General features: G+C 42.1%; 1 protein-coding gene across 1 annotated transcript in view; it reads right to left on the reverse strand.

The window, feature by feature from the left end:
* LOC135218337 (sphingomyelin phosphodiesterase 4-like) overlaps window positions 1-17,260 on the reverse strand; it is a 66,162-nt gene that overhangs the window by 26,665 nt on the left and 22,237 nt on the right. Inside the window, 2 exon segments of the mRNA XM_064254565.1 lie at window positions 2,624-2,704; window positions 15,288-15,414. Coding sequence (XP_064110635.1) covers window positions 2,624-2,704; window positions 15,288-15,414 — 208 coding nt within the window.

A 17,260-nucleotide genomic window follows, 5' to 3' on the forward strand; every position in this document is an offset into this window, starting at 1 on the left:
GCTGCCAAATTACCTCCCACGTTTCTGCATCGCTGTAAATACTGAGTGGGGATGGAGAAGCAGCGGCATTAATTCCCATAAATTGCAAGCCCGGGGGAGGGGTATGAGGAACATTCAGCGCTGCCGGCCCCTGCTGGAACCGTGACGTCATATAATGCGCAAGCAGACCATCCAAGGTTGGTACGCCTGGTAGGCCTAGCGCTGACCACGTACCATCTAACCTATGCGCTTGCGTAGCAGGAGCCTGGAACAAAGATGGCGGATCTCCCCCTCTACTTGCTGGGAACAAAGGAGAGTGCAAATTATTCATAAAATTACCCAAGGCCCCTCCTGACGTTTCCGATACAGAACCGCTAGGAGAAACCGAAGGGGTATGAGACAATTCAAAAGCAGGTGGAGAAAACATATGGAGCAGCCTGGTTTATTACCGATACAAAAGAAGCCGGTAAGGTTTGGTCATCCAAAGATGGCGTCACCCCCTTTCTTTGTATTGGCTTTTCCCATAGAATTCTTACCACTGTTCCACCGACCAACCGCGACAAACAGAACACGGATTAGTAACCGTACATACGTTTTCCCTGCACCTACTACACGTTGGATGAGGATCCGTCGACACCGAGGTTAGGAACCTAGAACAAGGAAGCCACTGACTCCTGGCATTTCCTTTGTCTCCTCTTCGAAGCGGTAGACGATCCCGATGTTGAGGCAAAATTCTCCATCATACCACGTATACACTCTTACCACACTGATCACACTTGGAGAAAGAAAAGGAATGAAAAATAAAAATGAAATGGATAAAGAACGGGCAAACTGAAAAACCGGCTTTAAATGATAGACAGTAACACGTCTTATCTTAAAGGCGGTAGGAAAATAACTGATGGGTCACAGGTAGCCGTGGGCATTCTGGGTTATACATGCCCCGTGACCTGGTATAGATGCCATTAGTCCCTGGATCTCACAAGTGTAATTTTAATTCTACCGGTTTCCAGCTTGGCGCTAGTAAATCCTAATGTTAAGACTGAAGGTTTGTTTCGTGTATGAACAACTCACTTTTTGTGGAAACAATGTAAGAGAGCAAGGTTCACTGAGAGGAAGGCACTCATGACATGCTTGGTGGGTTTGTATGTACAACTTGAATCCTGTGTAATGAAAATGGTCTGTTTCATTACAGCCCCTTTCACCATAGTATACAGTATCTGTATACTACTTAGGAGAGTCAAGGATGCCAATGGTCATAGCATTTTATAATTTGTTACTGTAAACAGATCAAGTACTTGGAATGTACATAATCACAAACCAAACCTCAGTGTTTAAGTGCATGGTCTAAACCTATGGAATGTGAAGTAAGGTGCCAAGTGCCTCTATCAGGTAAGATTCTTTCAGAAATGGAAAAGCAGAATGCTTACCTTCAAATATTGACGATGAGAATGAATTATTTTAACTGCTACTCCAATGAAAAGTTTTTTATTTTTGCGCCTTCACTGTTTTGTTTGCTGAATCTATAAGTTTTGCTACTTTGGTAATAAATAATATTGTAAAGTCTGACAGAGGAATGGGTGAGGGTGCTCCATCTTCTGACCCCAGCCATACAACCTCAAACCTTGTTTTTTTACACAATAGTTTTCTTGTTTGAAGAGATCCGGGTCTCTGCTATCATTTTGTCAATTTTGTCACCTCTATTGATAGTATAACTCACAAAGTGGGCTTTACAAACAGGAGTATATGACAGATCCAAGATAAAATACATCACTATTTTAATGCAGTCAGATTCATTATCCTAAAAAGCCTGCTATATATCAAAGATGATTGGTTTCAGAGAATAACCACCTAAAGGAATGGGCATGTTTGATATGGTCACAGTAACTGCAGTTTTGGCTGTTCTATCAGCAGCATTTTTCTTGTGGTGCCTACATTTATACCAGCTTCATATTCATTCAATATTAATAGCAACCAACTATCCTTTCAAGTACTTACCAGAAACAGTATGCCTAGCATTAGGCAAAGCATTTAAATCATCAAATAGAAAAGTGCATTCCATCTTGCTAAAATATGGTTACTGAAATGTGGTAGGAATATTAAAGGTGCTAACTTTAGCTTTGAAACAAACTAATATAAGTAATAAAATTGAAAAGTTTTAAGGTTATCCTTTCACTTCCACTGGAATGTAGTTGAAGTTCAAAATCTTAAAAGCACTACATAACTAAAGAAAACATGTAATTTCTAAAAAAATATTTGAAAAAATAAAAAGAAGACACAATTACTTGTTTGGTAAATACCAAACAGTGAATAAAAAACAAGTCTTTGCTAAAAACAAAGCAAATAAAATCTGATAAGACTTTGGATATATAAGGACTCCCTTAACATGCCCTTTCAAAATTCTCAAGCGTACAGCACCACTTAAACTTTTCTCCATATTTAATATCTAAGGCTAAGGAAAAGGTACATGCAAAAAGTATTGCCAACAGGAGTGCCTGTCATAACACTAGCAGACACTGAAATAGGTGAAGGCAGAGTGCATATTAGTTACGATTAAGAACCAAAGATGAGAGGTCACAGTTAGCAGGCGACTGAAGGGCAGCAGTGAGGGTCACTAAGAGGAATAGGGTGCAACACATGAACTTACAAAGCCATTTGTGTGCCAATTTGGCCGATACTCTAGAGGAGTGTGTTCTGAAAAGACACTGCAGGCATGCAGAGCAGTGTACTGCAAAGGAAGTTTACATAAGTCAATTATTTTAATATCATTACAAAGGTCAAGCATGTATGTACAAAGCTGGATATCTAGCCGGATACAGCTGTAAGAAAATCACAAAATAAAATATGAACATTAGTTATTAATTCCAATCCAAAGTACAGTATATACTACTACAACAGTACATGATGCCACTAAAACATAACGCTACATTTAAATTGAGTGTCCACTATTCAACATGGCCTCTTAATGGGAAAGCATTACATGAGACTACAACAAAGTGGAAAATAAATAATCATGGCTGTAACAAAATGTTACAACCATTATCACTAATAAAACAATCCCACATTGATTAGCCTAATATTTACTTTGAGTCATGTAAATTCTGTTGTAGCTTTATCAACATTAAATTTTGCTTAAACGTTCAACATTAGTTTCCACTATTTTAAAATTAATCTTCCAATGCAAAGAATATGGAATTAAAATACTTTATACTCTAAAAACAACAGGCCTCAAACTGAAGCTTCACTTTCTACAAAAACCTCATAATTTCTAAATAATAATTACACTTTAAATAAAGACTAAATAGAATTTTAAAACCATTCAGTATGTTTTGAGGTGTGGCTAGGATCTATGCAGACCGGACATATTCCAAAATTAAGATTTGTTTAGGCTTATTTGATAAATAATGATAATTTCTCAACTGGTGACCTGTGACTTGAGGAAATACTACTATCTACTCAAAGCTTTTCTCAAAAATGAACAAGTATCAAAATGAGAACTCTTCGGTTCAAGTAATATTGTTCAAATGTTGGTCATGATATGTAAAAATTCCCTAACCACATTATTTGCTCATTAAAATATAAAACCTATAGTTGTTAATCTTATATTACAGTTCTTTTAATCTTGTATTTTTCCTTCTTTTTTCTTTATTCTCTTCCCACCTAATTGTTCAACTTCACCTTTTTTCAATTCAAATTTTCATTTCACTTGTAAAAAAAATGAGATGACTTGATGGTGACTTACTAATAATACCACGTTCTCATTTAAAATATCTAGAGCAAGAAGGAAGGTGCAGTTGAACAACGTTCTTCGTCATCCACAAAATTCAAGTACATAATTCACCAGAGAGCTTTCTCATTTTACTGATGCCAAGGTCAAGAAGTTGTTCTCTGACAGCAGTTCTTCCTGAATAAATTTTATTTTGTAATAAATAAACAATCCATACTCTCATAGACAATGGGCTAGGAATGACAATGGCTATGGCTTACAAAGTATGTGTCTCACTACACTTGAGCCATATATGTACGTACATGCAGTCACAATAGACATTAAAGAAAAAACAGTCAGGGTTCTAAACTAGATCCTACACTTGCACACTTCAATGGACTGTGGAGTGAACAATTGGTCAAGATTTCGACTTTGTGAAACAAATTCAAAATGTATAATCCTTATACAGAAAGTCCTTCAAAAAATAAGTGGTTGACTGAAACAAATATTCTTTTAATCCTCAGATTATAATAAAAACTACAATGCATTAATATAAATGACAAAGCAAGGGTAACCTTGACACTCTAAATTACATTCAGTAAATTGTAATAATGCACTGCCTAAAATTTCTGAAGATCTAGAGCTAAAAAAACAAGTCTATATCTCTGGTAAAACTACATTCATCTTATCCTTTCATCAGTGACCTGAACTTGCTGTTTAAAAATGCCACATGCACTAAGAAAGTATGCACCTTTATGAATCTAACTGGAATTGCAAATATAGAAGTCTTGCACATCGCCAAAAATATATGAAAAAATAGATTGTTACAGACAGGCAACAGTTTCCAACAAAGATTTATATTTCACTGATATATGGTCAAGAACTAGAAATACAAGATGAAAATGAAGAAAAAGATTAGATAATGACACTCCGAAATTGAGAAGCAAACTGCTGTTAACTGTAATGTAAAAACCCATCTGTCAAGACACAAAAAATTTCAGAAGTAAAATACCTAGGGCAACACAAATAAAAAGGACAGACGCAAGACAGTGAATGAAACCAAAATAACACATATCAAGATGATAATGTACAAGTTCCAGCATGAAAGAAAAAAAAAATCACTCCCATCAACATAAGTGTTTCAATGCCAGTTTTCTCCTTCATAAAGTTAGGGGTGCAATGAGTTCTCTCCACTTTCTTGTCCAGTGGACTTTCTGCCTGAACTACCCCTAAATCCCCATCGGGTCTGGGTCTTCAACTATCCCATTCTTCCATGATTCCCTGAGGCTTCCTATTTCTATAACTACTACTCTTCTGACCAACTGCATCATGCGCCAAACCCACACCAATCTTTGAGATCTCAATTTATTTCACCAGACTCTGGACACCATCAATGAAAATAACTAACACATCAGTAGAGCCTAATAACAAACTGTAACTTACAGACTAATTCTTGGGGCTACAAAGCATGTTTTCTTCTAAAAGCCTGCAAAAAGCAATAAACAACTTCAGAAAGCAGAACCAAAAATGCAAGAGTAGGATAGTGGCGAAATGATGTAGGGAGAGAGAGAGAGAGAGAGAGAGAGAGAGAGAGAGAGAGAGAGAGAGAGAGAGAGAGAGAGAGAGAGAGAGAGAGAGAGAGAGAGAGAAAAGTTGAGTACAGGTTAGATAAAAAGGAACAAAATCTATTGATAAGTTGAGATATAAAATTCATGGTGAAATGAAGGTGAGGCACATTAAAATCAAATAAAATGATTTATGATGAAATGATAGATGTGTAATAAATAACTGTTTACCCATCACATTTTGTGAGGGTTATGTACAAGCTCCCTGTAAGAACTGACAATCTACGATTGAATCTTGACCTCAATACCTTAGTCTTAATACTGTACAATGTACTACTGTCCATAAACATTACTGGTATTTAATATACACAGCTATTTACCAAATTATCCGTAATACAACACTCCCTTTTCGGTGTACAGTACAGTACAGTAGAGCATTAAATATGTAGGATGAGAGAGAGAGAGAGAGAGAGAGAGAGAGAGAGAGAGAGAGAGAGAGAGAGAGAGAGAGAGAGAGAGAGAGAGAGAGAGAGAGAATAAATACACTTTACTTGTACTATGATACTACAGAATTCCAGAGAATTCCAGTACTGATTATTCCATTTTGTTCCTCTCTCACAAGCCATGTCTTACCATCAACTCTTTGTCATTTCCTACATAAGACTCCTACTACTATCACTATTCCCTTTGAGAATTCTTCCCAAGGTTCTTGCTCTTTTCTTTCTAGCATTCCTGAGCAAGAGTACTATACTAAGACCAAATGGAATACTGTTTTCCTTAAGATTATTTTATTCTTCATTCCTCCTTTCCACTTCTACATCTACCATTTCCTCTTTGACCAATATAAATACACCATTTTGTCTTACTTGTCAGCCAATCCCCAAGATTTCGTCTCTGTGACTAACAATTGTTGAAGTGCCAAGTCCCTTATATCTTGCATAATAACCTCAAAAAATAGCCAAGTTTCTTCTAGCTAGCATCTCAGACACTTCCTTATGTTTTCTAACACTGTTCCCACATTAATCATGCTCGTTTTCACTGAGTTTGCTTATTTCTATTTTTCCTCATGGATTCTTTGCACCCCATGTACTAAAAGTGTGCAGGGTACTTGCGATCACTTCACCTCGAGAATATCTACAATTTAGCTTTATAACTTATATAAGTTCTGCATGCCTTTGGTGACTCATAGTTTTGTCATGATGCTGTATTATGATTGTTAGCATTAAGAACATATTTCTCCAGAGAAATTTAAAGTAAATAAACTGTTCATTTATTCTGACTTGTTTCCTTACAATAACATTTTATGGAAATTTAGTTTAGCCCTACATGGAACCTCAGAAAACAGTAAAAGATGTATTTTAAAAAAATAAATTCTGAGTGACTAATGAAAATCTGAAGGATATACATTCAGAGAACAAAAAGTGAATTTGTCCTTAAATGTATAAGTTCTTAAGCTCTGACTTATCTATTACCTACTAAAAAAAATTACACTGGTTATTCAAAATGGTAAACGGTTTCATAACATGTTTTGGAGATTGTATTACGTATATCCTACTACAAAATTATTACTATTTATCATAAAATACGGAGCAATGTTTCTGCAAATTTGCGTGGAAAAAAAAAAAAAAAAAAAAAAAAAAAAACAAAAAAAAAAAAAAAAAAAAAAAAAAACTGTCTTCATTGAATACACTGACTCTCTGGAAAGCAAGATGTTCTTTACGATCCTTCAGTGACGTGTCAAGTTTGAGTGCCATTCAAATAATTATCTAACAGGTTAGAATGAAAAAGTGAAAACTATCAAGGTATTTTCCAGTAAAGTAATTAAATATCAATTAAAATTGACCATTATATTCTAGATGGAAGTACGGTAAATCAACTGCTTGGGACTCTTATTTTTAATATAAATACATCAGAGAAATTCAACTTCTCACAGTGAAAATATTGGAAAAGTAAATCCACAATAGTATGTCTGTTTGATATTGTTATTCAAAATATAAAGCAGAAAGCTTTCAATGAACTGCAAGGTCCTCCTTGAAAGGGACGACTGTGCAGGTTATTGAAAGCTTTCTGCTTCGTATCTTAAGTAACAAAATCATACAGACATAATATGTGGATTTCCTTTTCCATTTTATTGACTCCCTTGATTATGAGTTTTGAATAAAAATGATATTGTTAAACTACAATAAAGTTTTGTACATACTTACCTGGCAGATATATACTTAGCTATAGTCTCCGACGTTCCGACAGAATTTCAAATCTCGCGGCACACGCGACAGGTAGGTCAGGTGGTCTACCTTACCCGCCGCTGGGTGGCGGGCGTATGAACCAATCTATCTCTCCAGCCAGATTTTTTCTCTTTCACCTGTCTCCTGAGGGGAGGCTGGGTGGGCCATTAGACGTATATATCTGCCAGGTAAGTATGTACAAAACTTTATTGTAGTTTAACAATATTTCCTTTTTGTACATAAACTTCCCTGCCAGATATATACTGAGCTGATTGGCACCCTTGGTGGAGGGTAAGAGACAGCTAAAGTAATAAGGAGAGATAAGAAACAACTGATGTTGTAGGATATAAATAACCTTGGTTCTTACCTGTTCAGGCAGAAGACTTCATTGATATTATCTCTGAGTCTGCGTTGCCTGGAGAGCTACAGCTAGGACGTGACCTGATGCTGAAGACTCTCGGATCTACCACTGGGATATGTTTGATCCCTTTGTGTGGTAGAATCCAAGTCGGATCCTGTTAAAGGGAGTTCGTCCCTATCTTAACAGGTCCTAACCACTACTACTGCAAGGAGCCACACTCATCAGACCACCTAACCAAACTACTAAAGATTAGTATTACGACCTAAAGAGATGCCTTCATGCATCCTCTTTAAGGCAACCAACAACAACAACAAATACAAGGGGGAAAAATTTATACTACTAAACAGGATGAGTTCCAGCTCCCTGCCCCAGCACTGAATCCGCAGATACGTACGGGCCCAAGGCGAAGCATTTTTCGTAAGTGATTCTCACATCACGTAAGTAGTGGTTCGCGAACACTGACTGACATCTCCAGAATGTTGTCTCCATCAGATTTCGCACGGACATATTCTTGTTGAAAGCAAGAGAAGTTGCTATGGCTCTTACTTCGTGTGCTTTCACTTTAAGAAGCCTAAGATGTTCTTCTCTGCAGGATCCGTGTGCTTCTTTGATGAGGCTTCTCAAGAAGAAGGACAATGCGTTCTTCGACAATGGACGAGTAGGCTCTTTTACTGAACACCACAGACCTCTCGGTTGGCTTTCAGTTGCTCTTTTCTTCTAAGGTAGTATTTCACCATTCTCACTGGGCAAAGAGTTCTCTCGGGTTCTTCTCCTACCAAAGAAGATAACCCACGAATCTCGAAGTTCTTGGGCCATGGACTTGATGGGTTCTCATTCTTTGCAAGAAAACCAGGAAGGAAAGAGCAAATGAGAGAGTCCTCCTTAAAACCCACATTACCATCAATCGCCTGAAGCTCACTCACTCTTCTGGCGGAAGCTAGAGCCATCAAAAACAGAGTCTTCTGGTAAGGTCTCTGAATGAGGCTGAATTAGGGGGTTCAAACCTAGAGGACCCAAGGAATTGAAGGACTACTCCAAATTCCAGCTAGGTGTCTTAGGATACTGCATTTTCGTTGTATTAACGACCTAATAAGGTCCTGTAGGTCCTTATCTTCCGATAAGTTGAGGCGGCCCCCTGTGCCTGAAGACATTCGCCAACATACTACGATAGCCTTTAATCGTCGAAACGACTAGCACATTCTTGTCTTAAGAATAAAAAGAAGTCTGCAATTTGATTCACAGAGGTACTGGAAGAGGAAACGTTATTCCTCTTGCACCATCTTCTGAAGACATCCCACTTCGATTGGTACACTGTAATGTGGAAGACCTCCTCGCTCTAGCGATTGCCTTAGCGCTGCTGACGAAAAGCCTTTCGCTCTGACCAGTTTCTGGACAGTCTGAAGCCAGTCAGACTGAGAGCGGGGAGGTTTTTGTGGTCCAAAAAACCTGTCGAAGTGGGGCTGTCTGAGTAGATCGCTCCTTAGAGGAAGCGATCTTGGAAAATCCACTAGCCATTCCAGCACCTCTGTGAACCAATCTTGTGCTGGCCAAAGGGAGCTATCAAAGTCATCCTCGCGGAATCTGACTCTGCGAACTTTAAAGTCAACCCCAGAATCTTGAAGGGGGGAAACGCGTATACATCGAGTCCTTTCCAATCGAGTAGGAGAGCGTCTATCCCTATTGCTCCTGGATCCGAGATGGGAGAGCAATACAGATCCAGTCTTTTGTTCTTTGAAGTTGCAAACAGGTCTAAGAGAGGCCTGCCCCACAACTTCCAAAGGCTCTGGCAAACATCTTGGTGCAGAGTCCACTCTGTGGGAAGGACCTGATCTTTCCTGCTGAGGAGATATGCCCTGTACATTCCTTTCTCCCTGTACGAATCTGGTGAGAAGTTTATCCCCTTTCTTCTGTCCACAGAAGAAGATCTCTTGCTGTTTCGTACAGAGAGAAGGCTCTTGCTGTTTTCGTACAGAGAGAATGAGCTGCGTCCCCCCCTAGTTTCCTGATGTGTTCCAGGAGCCGTGGTGTTGTCCGAGTTTATTTGCACAACTGCTCCTGTCACATCTGACTCGAACTCCTTCAGAGCAAGCCACACGGCTATTAGTTCTTTCCTGTTGATGTGCCAGGAAGACTGGTCCCCCATCCAGGTTCCTGACACCTCCTTGGTTCCCAGAGTCGCCCCCCAACCTGTTTCCGACGCATCGGAGAACAACACCAGGCTGGGTTTCTGGGATTGAAGAGGCAGTCCCTGCGAGAACTTGTCGGGATCCGCCCACCATGCTAACTCCTTCTTGATTTGAAGAGTAATTGACAGGGAGAACTTCAAATCCTGAGAAGGACGACTCCAATTCCGATGAAAAAGAAAGAATTGGAGCGGTCTCAGGTGCAACCTTCCTAGGGAAACAAATTGCTCCAGTGAGGAGAGCGTCCCCAGCAGACTCATCCACTCCCTCACTGTGCATACTTCTTTCCCTAAGAAGGTTGTTACTTTTTCGAGTCCCCGGGCTATCCTCTCCTGTGACGGAAAAGCCCGAAAACTCAGAGAGTTCATCTGGATCCCCAGATAAACGCACTCTTGAGCGGAATCAGACTTGACTTCTGCAGATTGACCAGAAGCCTAAGGAATAAGTCAAATCCAGGGTTTTCTTCAAGTCCTTCAGACAAACGATCTCTGGAATTGGCCCTTATAAGCCAATCGTCGAGATAGAGCGAAATCCTCACCCCTTCCAGGTGAAGCCATTGTGCCACATTCCTCATGATGGCCGTAAAGACTTGGGGGGCCGTGGAGAGGCCAAAACACGGGCCCTGAATTGGAAGATTCTTCCCTCCCCCCATCATGAATCTTAGAAAACTTCCTCGAGGAAGGATGGATTGGTACGTGGAAGTAAGCGTCCTGTAAGTCCAAGGACACCATCCAGTCCCCTGGACGGATGTGCTGCTAACACCGAGGCAGTGGTCTCCATCGTGAACTTCTGGCTTCTTCTTTTCGACGAAGAAGTTCAGGGCGCTTACATCCAACCACACGGTCTCCATCCCCCTGAGGATTTCGGAACTAGGAACAGGCGGTTGTAAAAGCCTGCCGAAAGATGATCTGCCACTAGTTCGATCGCCTCCTTTTCCAGCATCTGATCTACCGCTAGTCGGAGGGCTTGATTCATGATGGGGTCCCTGTATCTGGCCGTCAACTCCCTCGGGGTATTCGTCAAGGGAGGCCTCGAAGAGAACGGGATTAGATAGCCCTTCCTCAAATTGACAGGTCCAGGCATCTGCGTCTTTCTGGGCCCAGACTTCTGCAAACTGTAAAAGCCTGGCGCCTACAGTTGTCTGAAGGACTTGAGTCTTACTTGGGAGGTTTGATTGACTTCGTAAAGTCCTCCCTCTTCTGTTTGGTTTCCGACCTCTGAACGAAGAGGATCTAGAGGTAGATGCCCCTCGAAAGGGTTCCTGAGAGGTCGGCTTAGCTTTCTTTGTCTTAGTCTGGAAGGTAGGGCGCGGCTTCCTTGCAGACTGTGCTAGAAGGTCTTGCGTAGCTTTGGCAGAGAGAGCCTTCGAAATGTCTTGAACCAGGTGTTTAGGAAACAGCTGTGTAGAGAGAGGGGCAAAAAGCAAAGACGATCTCTGAGCATGTGAGACCGACTTTGTTAAAAATGAGCAAAATACTGATCTTTCTTCAAGACCCCTGCTCCAAACAGTGAAGCTATTTCGCTGGCCCCATCTCTCACCGATTTATCCATACAGGATAAGACACAATTCAAATCCTCCGGAGAAAACGTGTCCGGTCCTTGAGTTTTGGTTGGCTAGGACTCCGAGGGACCAATCGAGAAAGTTGAAAAACTTCCAAGACTCTAAAAATGCCTTTTAGAATGTGATCCATTTCATTCATTGCCCACGTAGTTCTGGCCGAATTCAAAGCTGATCTTCTAGTGGCGTCTAACTAGTGCCGAAAATCTGCGTCAGCTGAAGACGGAAGGCCCAGTCCCAAGGGTTCTCCTGTCTCATACCAAAATCCTGTCCGTCCTGAAAGCTTCGACGGAGGGATGGCAAACATTGTTTTCCCCGCTTCCTCTTTAGTACGCATCCATGAACCGAAACTCTTGAGCCGGCTTTCTTCATAGAAAGAGTCGGCTTCATTCTCACAACACGAAGATCCTTTCGTTGCTTTCGCTGTGGAGAACAACGAGTGAGGAAGGAGGAGCAGTAGGGCTCAAGACTCTCCGAACTCCTGAAGGAGAAGTTCTGTGAGCTTCTTGTACGAAGAAACTGTTGCCTCGATGTATTAGTTTCTTCCTCAGAGGCTTCCTGGTCTTCTTGAGGAGGAGAACGGGGATGAGGATCCTTATGAGAATCCTTAGATGATTTCCTAGCTGGGGTACAGTGCGATGAAGGAGACAAACGTCTTGAATGAGGAGAAGATTCCAAAGTAGAAAGGCGTACAGGAGAACGACGAGTTGTAAAAGAAGGACGCTTATCCGAAAATTCTTGTCTAAACTCGCATTCTCTAGAAAGACCACGTCTATCCCTAGGGAAACTACGAGAGGGAGAGCGCCTGCTAAGATCCTTGTCGCCGATCGTGAGGTTTGAGAGCGGCTTACTAGGCGCCGAGCGCCTATCTGTCACAGGGCGCTTAGTGGTCCAATCCTGGCGCCTACCAAGCGGCGAAACGTTGCTAAAAATAGGGCGCCTTTCGGAGCAGGCGCTTTAGAGCTCTTGATGCCTACGAAGCGGAGAGCGGCTGCTACGCTCCGAGCGCTTAAACGAAACAGGGCGTTCTGCGAGATCTTGGTCCTTACCAATGGGGAGAACGTCTGTAAGGCTCCGAGCGCCTAACAGAATCAGGGCGCTTGAGGCGTTCTTGACTTCTAGCAAGAGGAGACCGATCAGGAGTAGGGAGTCTCGAGAACGAAGAGCGCCTACTAGGAGAACGAAGCAAACGAGGATCAAGGTGTCTTTCTCCAGGAGAACAGCTACTAAACGAATGACGCTTACCAGGAGCAGGGCTCCTACTAGACCTCTTGATGTCTTACAGGGGAGGAGCGAACTCCGTGCGATGAGCGCCTACCAGTCACGTTATCCGACGCCCACCCGACTACAGTAGTCGGAAGGAGAAGTGCGCCTACTTTCAGAAGGGCATTCCTAGGTTCTCTGAGAAGACGAGGAGAAGAAAGAAGAGACGGAGACGACGAACCAAGTCTTCTATGACCTGAGCGAACTCTCTCTCTTGCACGAAACTCTGAGAAGAAGGAGAAACAGAAGGGGCTGAGCGTCTACCCGAGGCAGGAATCCGATTTGAGGAAATATCTTCATAGTCCAAGGAGCGCCTATCCGTCGAATGGCGTCTCGACACCTCCGAGCGGGAGTGGTGTTCCTCTCGTGAAATGTTACGATGAGTAGAAGAATCCTCAAAGAAGGAGAACGCCGATTACAAGGAGAGCGCTCTTCCGACGAAACGCGCCTCGATCTCTTGATCTGGGAGAGACAAATCCTTCCTTCTACGCGATCTCGATGCCAAGGAGTCCGCCAAGGCTGTGATCTGAGCTTGTAGGCCCGCTAGTACTCGAGAAGGAGAGTCCCCAGGATCTTCTTCCGAAGCAAGCTCAGCGCGAGGCGCGGGAGAAGGAGGGCGATCACCGGTATCTCCTAGGCTTCTTTGCTTGCAAGGAAGCTACATCAGAAAAGTCTTCTGGGCTGGACGCTTAAACGTTACTGAAGGGGAGCCTCCGCAGCCCTCTTCAACGGGCGTGACGCCTCCTTAGAGCTCCACCCACGCTTCGGCGAAGGAGAAGAGGATGACGAAAAACACTGGCGAAGAATATTCTTCTTCTTACGATCCAAGGCAGCCTGGGAGCGAACTTCAGGATCTGCCGAGGGGACGCCTGACCGGTGGGGGCTCTCCCTAGCCCTCCTGCGGCTTTCGACTTTCCTCCTCCACTGGAACTGGCGGGAGTCTGGAAGAGGTCTAGGCCTGGAGGCACTAAGGAGCCACATCACTGGGTACACTGCACTTATCATCACTGACACTCTTACCTTGCTCAGTACGAAGATTCTTGTCTTCCTTAGAACACAAGGAAGCTTTTGAGGCCGCCGCCTCCGAAGACGAATCTACGGCTTCGGTGCGGGGAGCAGGAGCTGAGACCTGGGAGGAAGGTTCTAAAAACATACATTAATGTTAGTTTCATTCTCATCATTCTCGACCTGCTCGAGCTCCTTGAAGAAGCTTTACGTACCTATCCCTTTCAAGTTCCTAATATAAGAAGAAAGAGCCTTATATTCATCTTCGTTCAAAACCTCACACTCTTGACACGGGTTACTAAAAAAACGAACATTCATTCCCCCTACATTTAACACAGAAAGTGTGAGGGTCCACCGCAGCTTTCGGTAACCTCACCTTACATCCATCGGTCACACATACTCTAACAAAAACCGGAGTTTTGGAAACAGAATCAAAATCAGACATTCTACAGGAAAATCCAGCGCAAAGTCAATAACGGTGTCCACAATCAGCGTATGCCAAGCCAACATAGAGCGAATACGTCACCAAAATGTCAAATCAATCTCCAGGCAAGCGAGAAATGAAGAATATATCGGAAGAAACGACAACAGTTGTTATCGCTTCAGCGACAGAAAAAAATCTGGCTGGAGAGATAGATTCCGGTTCATACGCCCGCCACCCAGCGGCGGGTAAAGGTTAGACCACCTGACCTACCTGTCGCGTGTGCCGCGAGATTTGAAATTCTGTCGGAACGTCGGAGGACTATAGCTAAGTATATATCTGGCAGGGAAGTTCATGTACAAAAATATTTGTATGAAATAATTTTGTTAACTAAAATAACAATATGCCAAAAACACAATATCTTAACGTGTAACAAGGTTTCAAATGAATGAATTAAACTTAAACATAATAACACACTAATCTGTGAAAAAACTGAAAACAGAAATAAATTAACAGTTATAATATGCTGATATCTAGAAAATTTCCAATACATATGGTACAAATACATATAGTAATGTACATCAATACTTTCAGGTTGCTCAGAGTCATCATTGCTCCATCTGGAACTGAAATTTCATAAGTCCAATGGTAACAAAAACCTCTCAACCTTTTAAAAAATATCACTTGAAGCTGGCAAAAGAAGTCAGTGGGGGAATTTTGCTAGCAAACTTTACAGCAAAAAATAACCACTCACTCTCAAATCTAACAAAATTCAAACGAGAGACAACATAAAACACTGAAGGAATGAGCAAATGTAACAATATGCTACTTACTGCAGAAAGAAACTTTCACAAAAAAACATGCTTGATACATTTCCACATGTAAATGGATTTAGAACCTTGATTAATAAAAAGTATATGATATCCAAACACTTTATAAATCACATTATGCAAAACTGATTTCAGTAACATTTCATAAATCGAACATGCAATACATGAACAGAAATGAAAGGGTGGTTACTAACCTGGCCAGCATGAGGAGGAGGTGCCGCGGAAGACGGGGACCTCCCTGGAGACCTTGTCACGGGCAGGCACTGATTGACCCACATCTCTACGAAGACTTGAATCACAGCCTGAAACCGTTATGACAATCTCATTCCTTAACAGTTCACAACTTCTTAAATGAAAAACGAAACACCAAGATAGGTTTATGAAACCAGCCATGGTGATGACCTCTGTTACTCTGCATTAAGACACTTGAAGAGGCTCATGAGGAACAAATGAAAACTAATAATCAAATCAGGATCCAATGTAAATCTCTACATGAACTGCAATCTAAATTAAATAACAAAATGCAACCTATAGGTGTGACATTGTTGTCTAACACCTACAGTTCCTTTTCTCCATGAAAAGTAACCACCTCTCTCTCTCTAGAAAGCCATGCTCTTGGTATCTATCTCTCAAAAACCTTTAACAACAAATTATGAATGAAACATCACATTCAAAATAAAAATGATATTGTTAGAATACAATAAAGTTTTGTACATACTTACCTGGCAGATATATACTTAGCTTATGTCTCTGACGTCCGACAGAAATTCGAATTTCGCGGCACACGCTGCAGGTAGGTCAGGTGATCTACCCCCTGCCGCATGGGTGGCAGGAATAGGAACCATTCCCGTTCTAGAACCAGATTTTCTCTTCCACCTGTCTCCTGAGGGGAGGCTGGGTGGGCCATTCATCGTATATATCTGCCGGGTAAGTATGTACAAAACTTTATTGTATTCTAACAATATCATTTTTGTACATGCAACTTCCCCGGCAGATATATACTTAGCTGATTGACACCCTTGGTGGTGGGTAAGAGCAACTATTTACTGAATAGACAGGTAAACAACATACGTTGTAGGTAATAAAAAAAATAAAACCTTGGTTCCTACTTGTTCAGGCGGAAGATTCCATGGCTAATGCCTAGGAATCTGTCTTCGCCCTCAAGATCTCAGCGAGGATGTGACCTATGGCTAAGAGTTTTCTTGTGGGTCTGTCGATGGGGTCTTATCCATTTACTCGACAGAGCCTCTTACATGACAATATGCCTATGCCTAGTGGCATAATTAAGGAGCACAACACCGATCCGATCACCTGATCCTAACACGAGGGTTAGTGCTTAAGTTGAAAAGAGTTATTCCCAAAACTCCTTTCAAACAACCCAAAGAAAAAACACGACGTTAAATAAAATTTAACTCACTAGTTAAGGATCAGTATCGGTCTCCCTATCCCAGCAATGTATCTGCAGACACGTATCAACCAAGAGAGAAGGATCTCTCGTAGGTTATCTTGGACATCCTTCGGATATGGGAAGTCAACACAGAGTTGCATCTCCCGTATGTGACAGCTAATAGTCCTTATGACATATTGTTAAGGAAAGAACAAGAATTCAGGAAAACTCGCACTTCATGCGCTTTTAATTCTCAGCTGTTTGAAGGAATCATCAATGCACTTGTCAAGTGCTTAGGAGATCACATTGTCTCAAAGAAGGCCATGGGCAATTCTTTGATATAGATCTCTTCTTGGGTGAAGCCTGGAGCCTGGCTAGCGCTTCGTGCCTGGCAGGCGCCTAGCGCCTCGCGCCTGGCTGGAGCCTTGCACCTGAATGGCGCCTAGAGCCTGGCTGGAGCCTCGCGCCTGGATGGCGCCTCGCGCCTGGCTGGCGCCTGATTGGGCTCCTCCCTCCTGGCTAGCGCCTCGCGCCTGGCTGGAGCCTTGCGTCTGGCTGGCGCCTTGCGCCTGGAGCTTGGCAGAAGACTTCATGATTACTGTCTATGAGTCTGCATGCCTCAAGAGTTTCAGCGAGGTAGGGACCTATGACTGACAAACCCTTCTGGATCATGTCAATGGGGGCTAGCCCGCTTACACGACAGAGCCTTCTCGGATCATGTCAATGGGGGCTAGCCCGCTTACACGACAGAGCCTTCTCGGATCGTGCCAATGGGGGCTG

Source organism: Macrobrachium nipponense, chromosome 9 (genome assembly GCF_015104395.2).
Source record: "Macrobrachium nipponense isolate FS-2020 chromosome 9, ASM1510439v2, whole genome shotgun sequence".
In the NCBI taxonomy this organism is placed as follows: Eukaryota; Metazoa; Arthropoda; class Malacostraca; order Decapoda; family Palaemonidae; genus Macrobrachium; species Macrobrachium nipponense.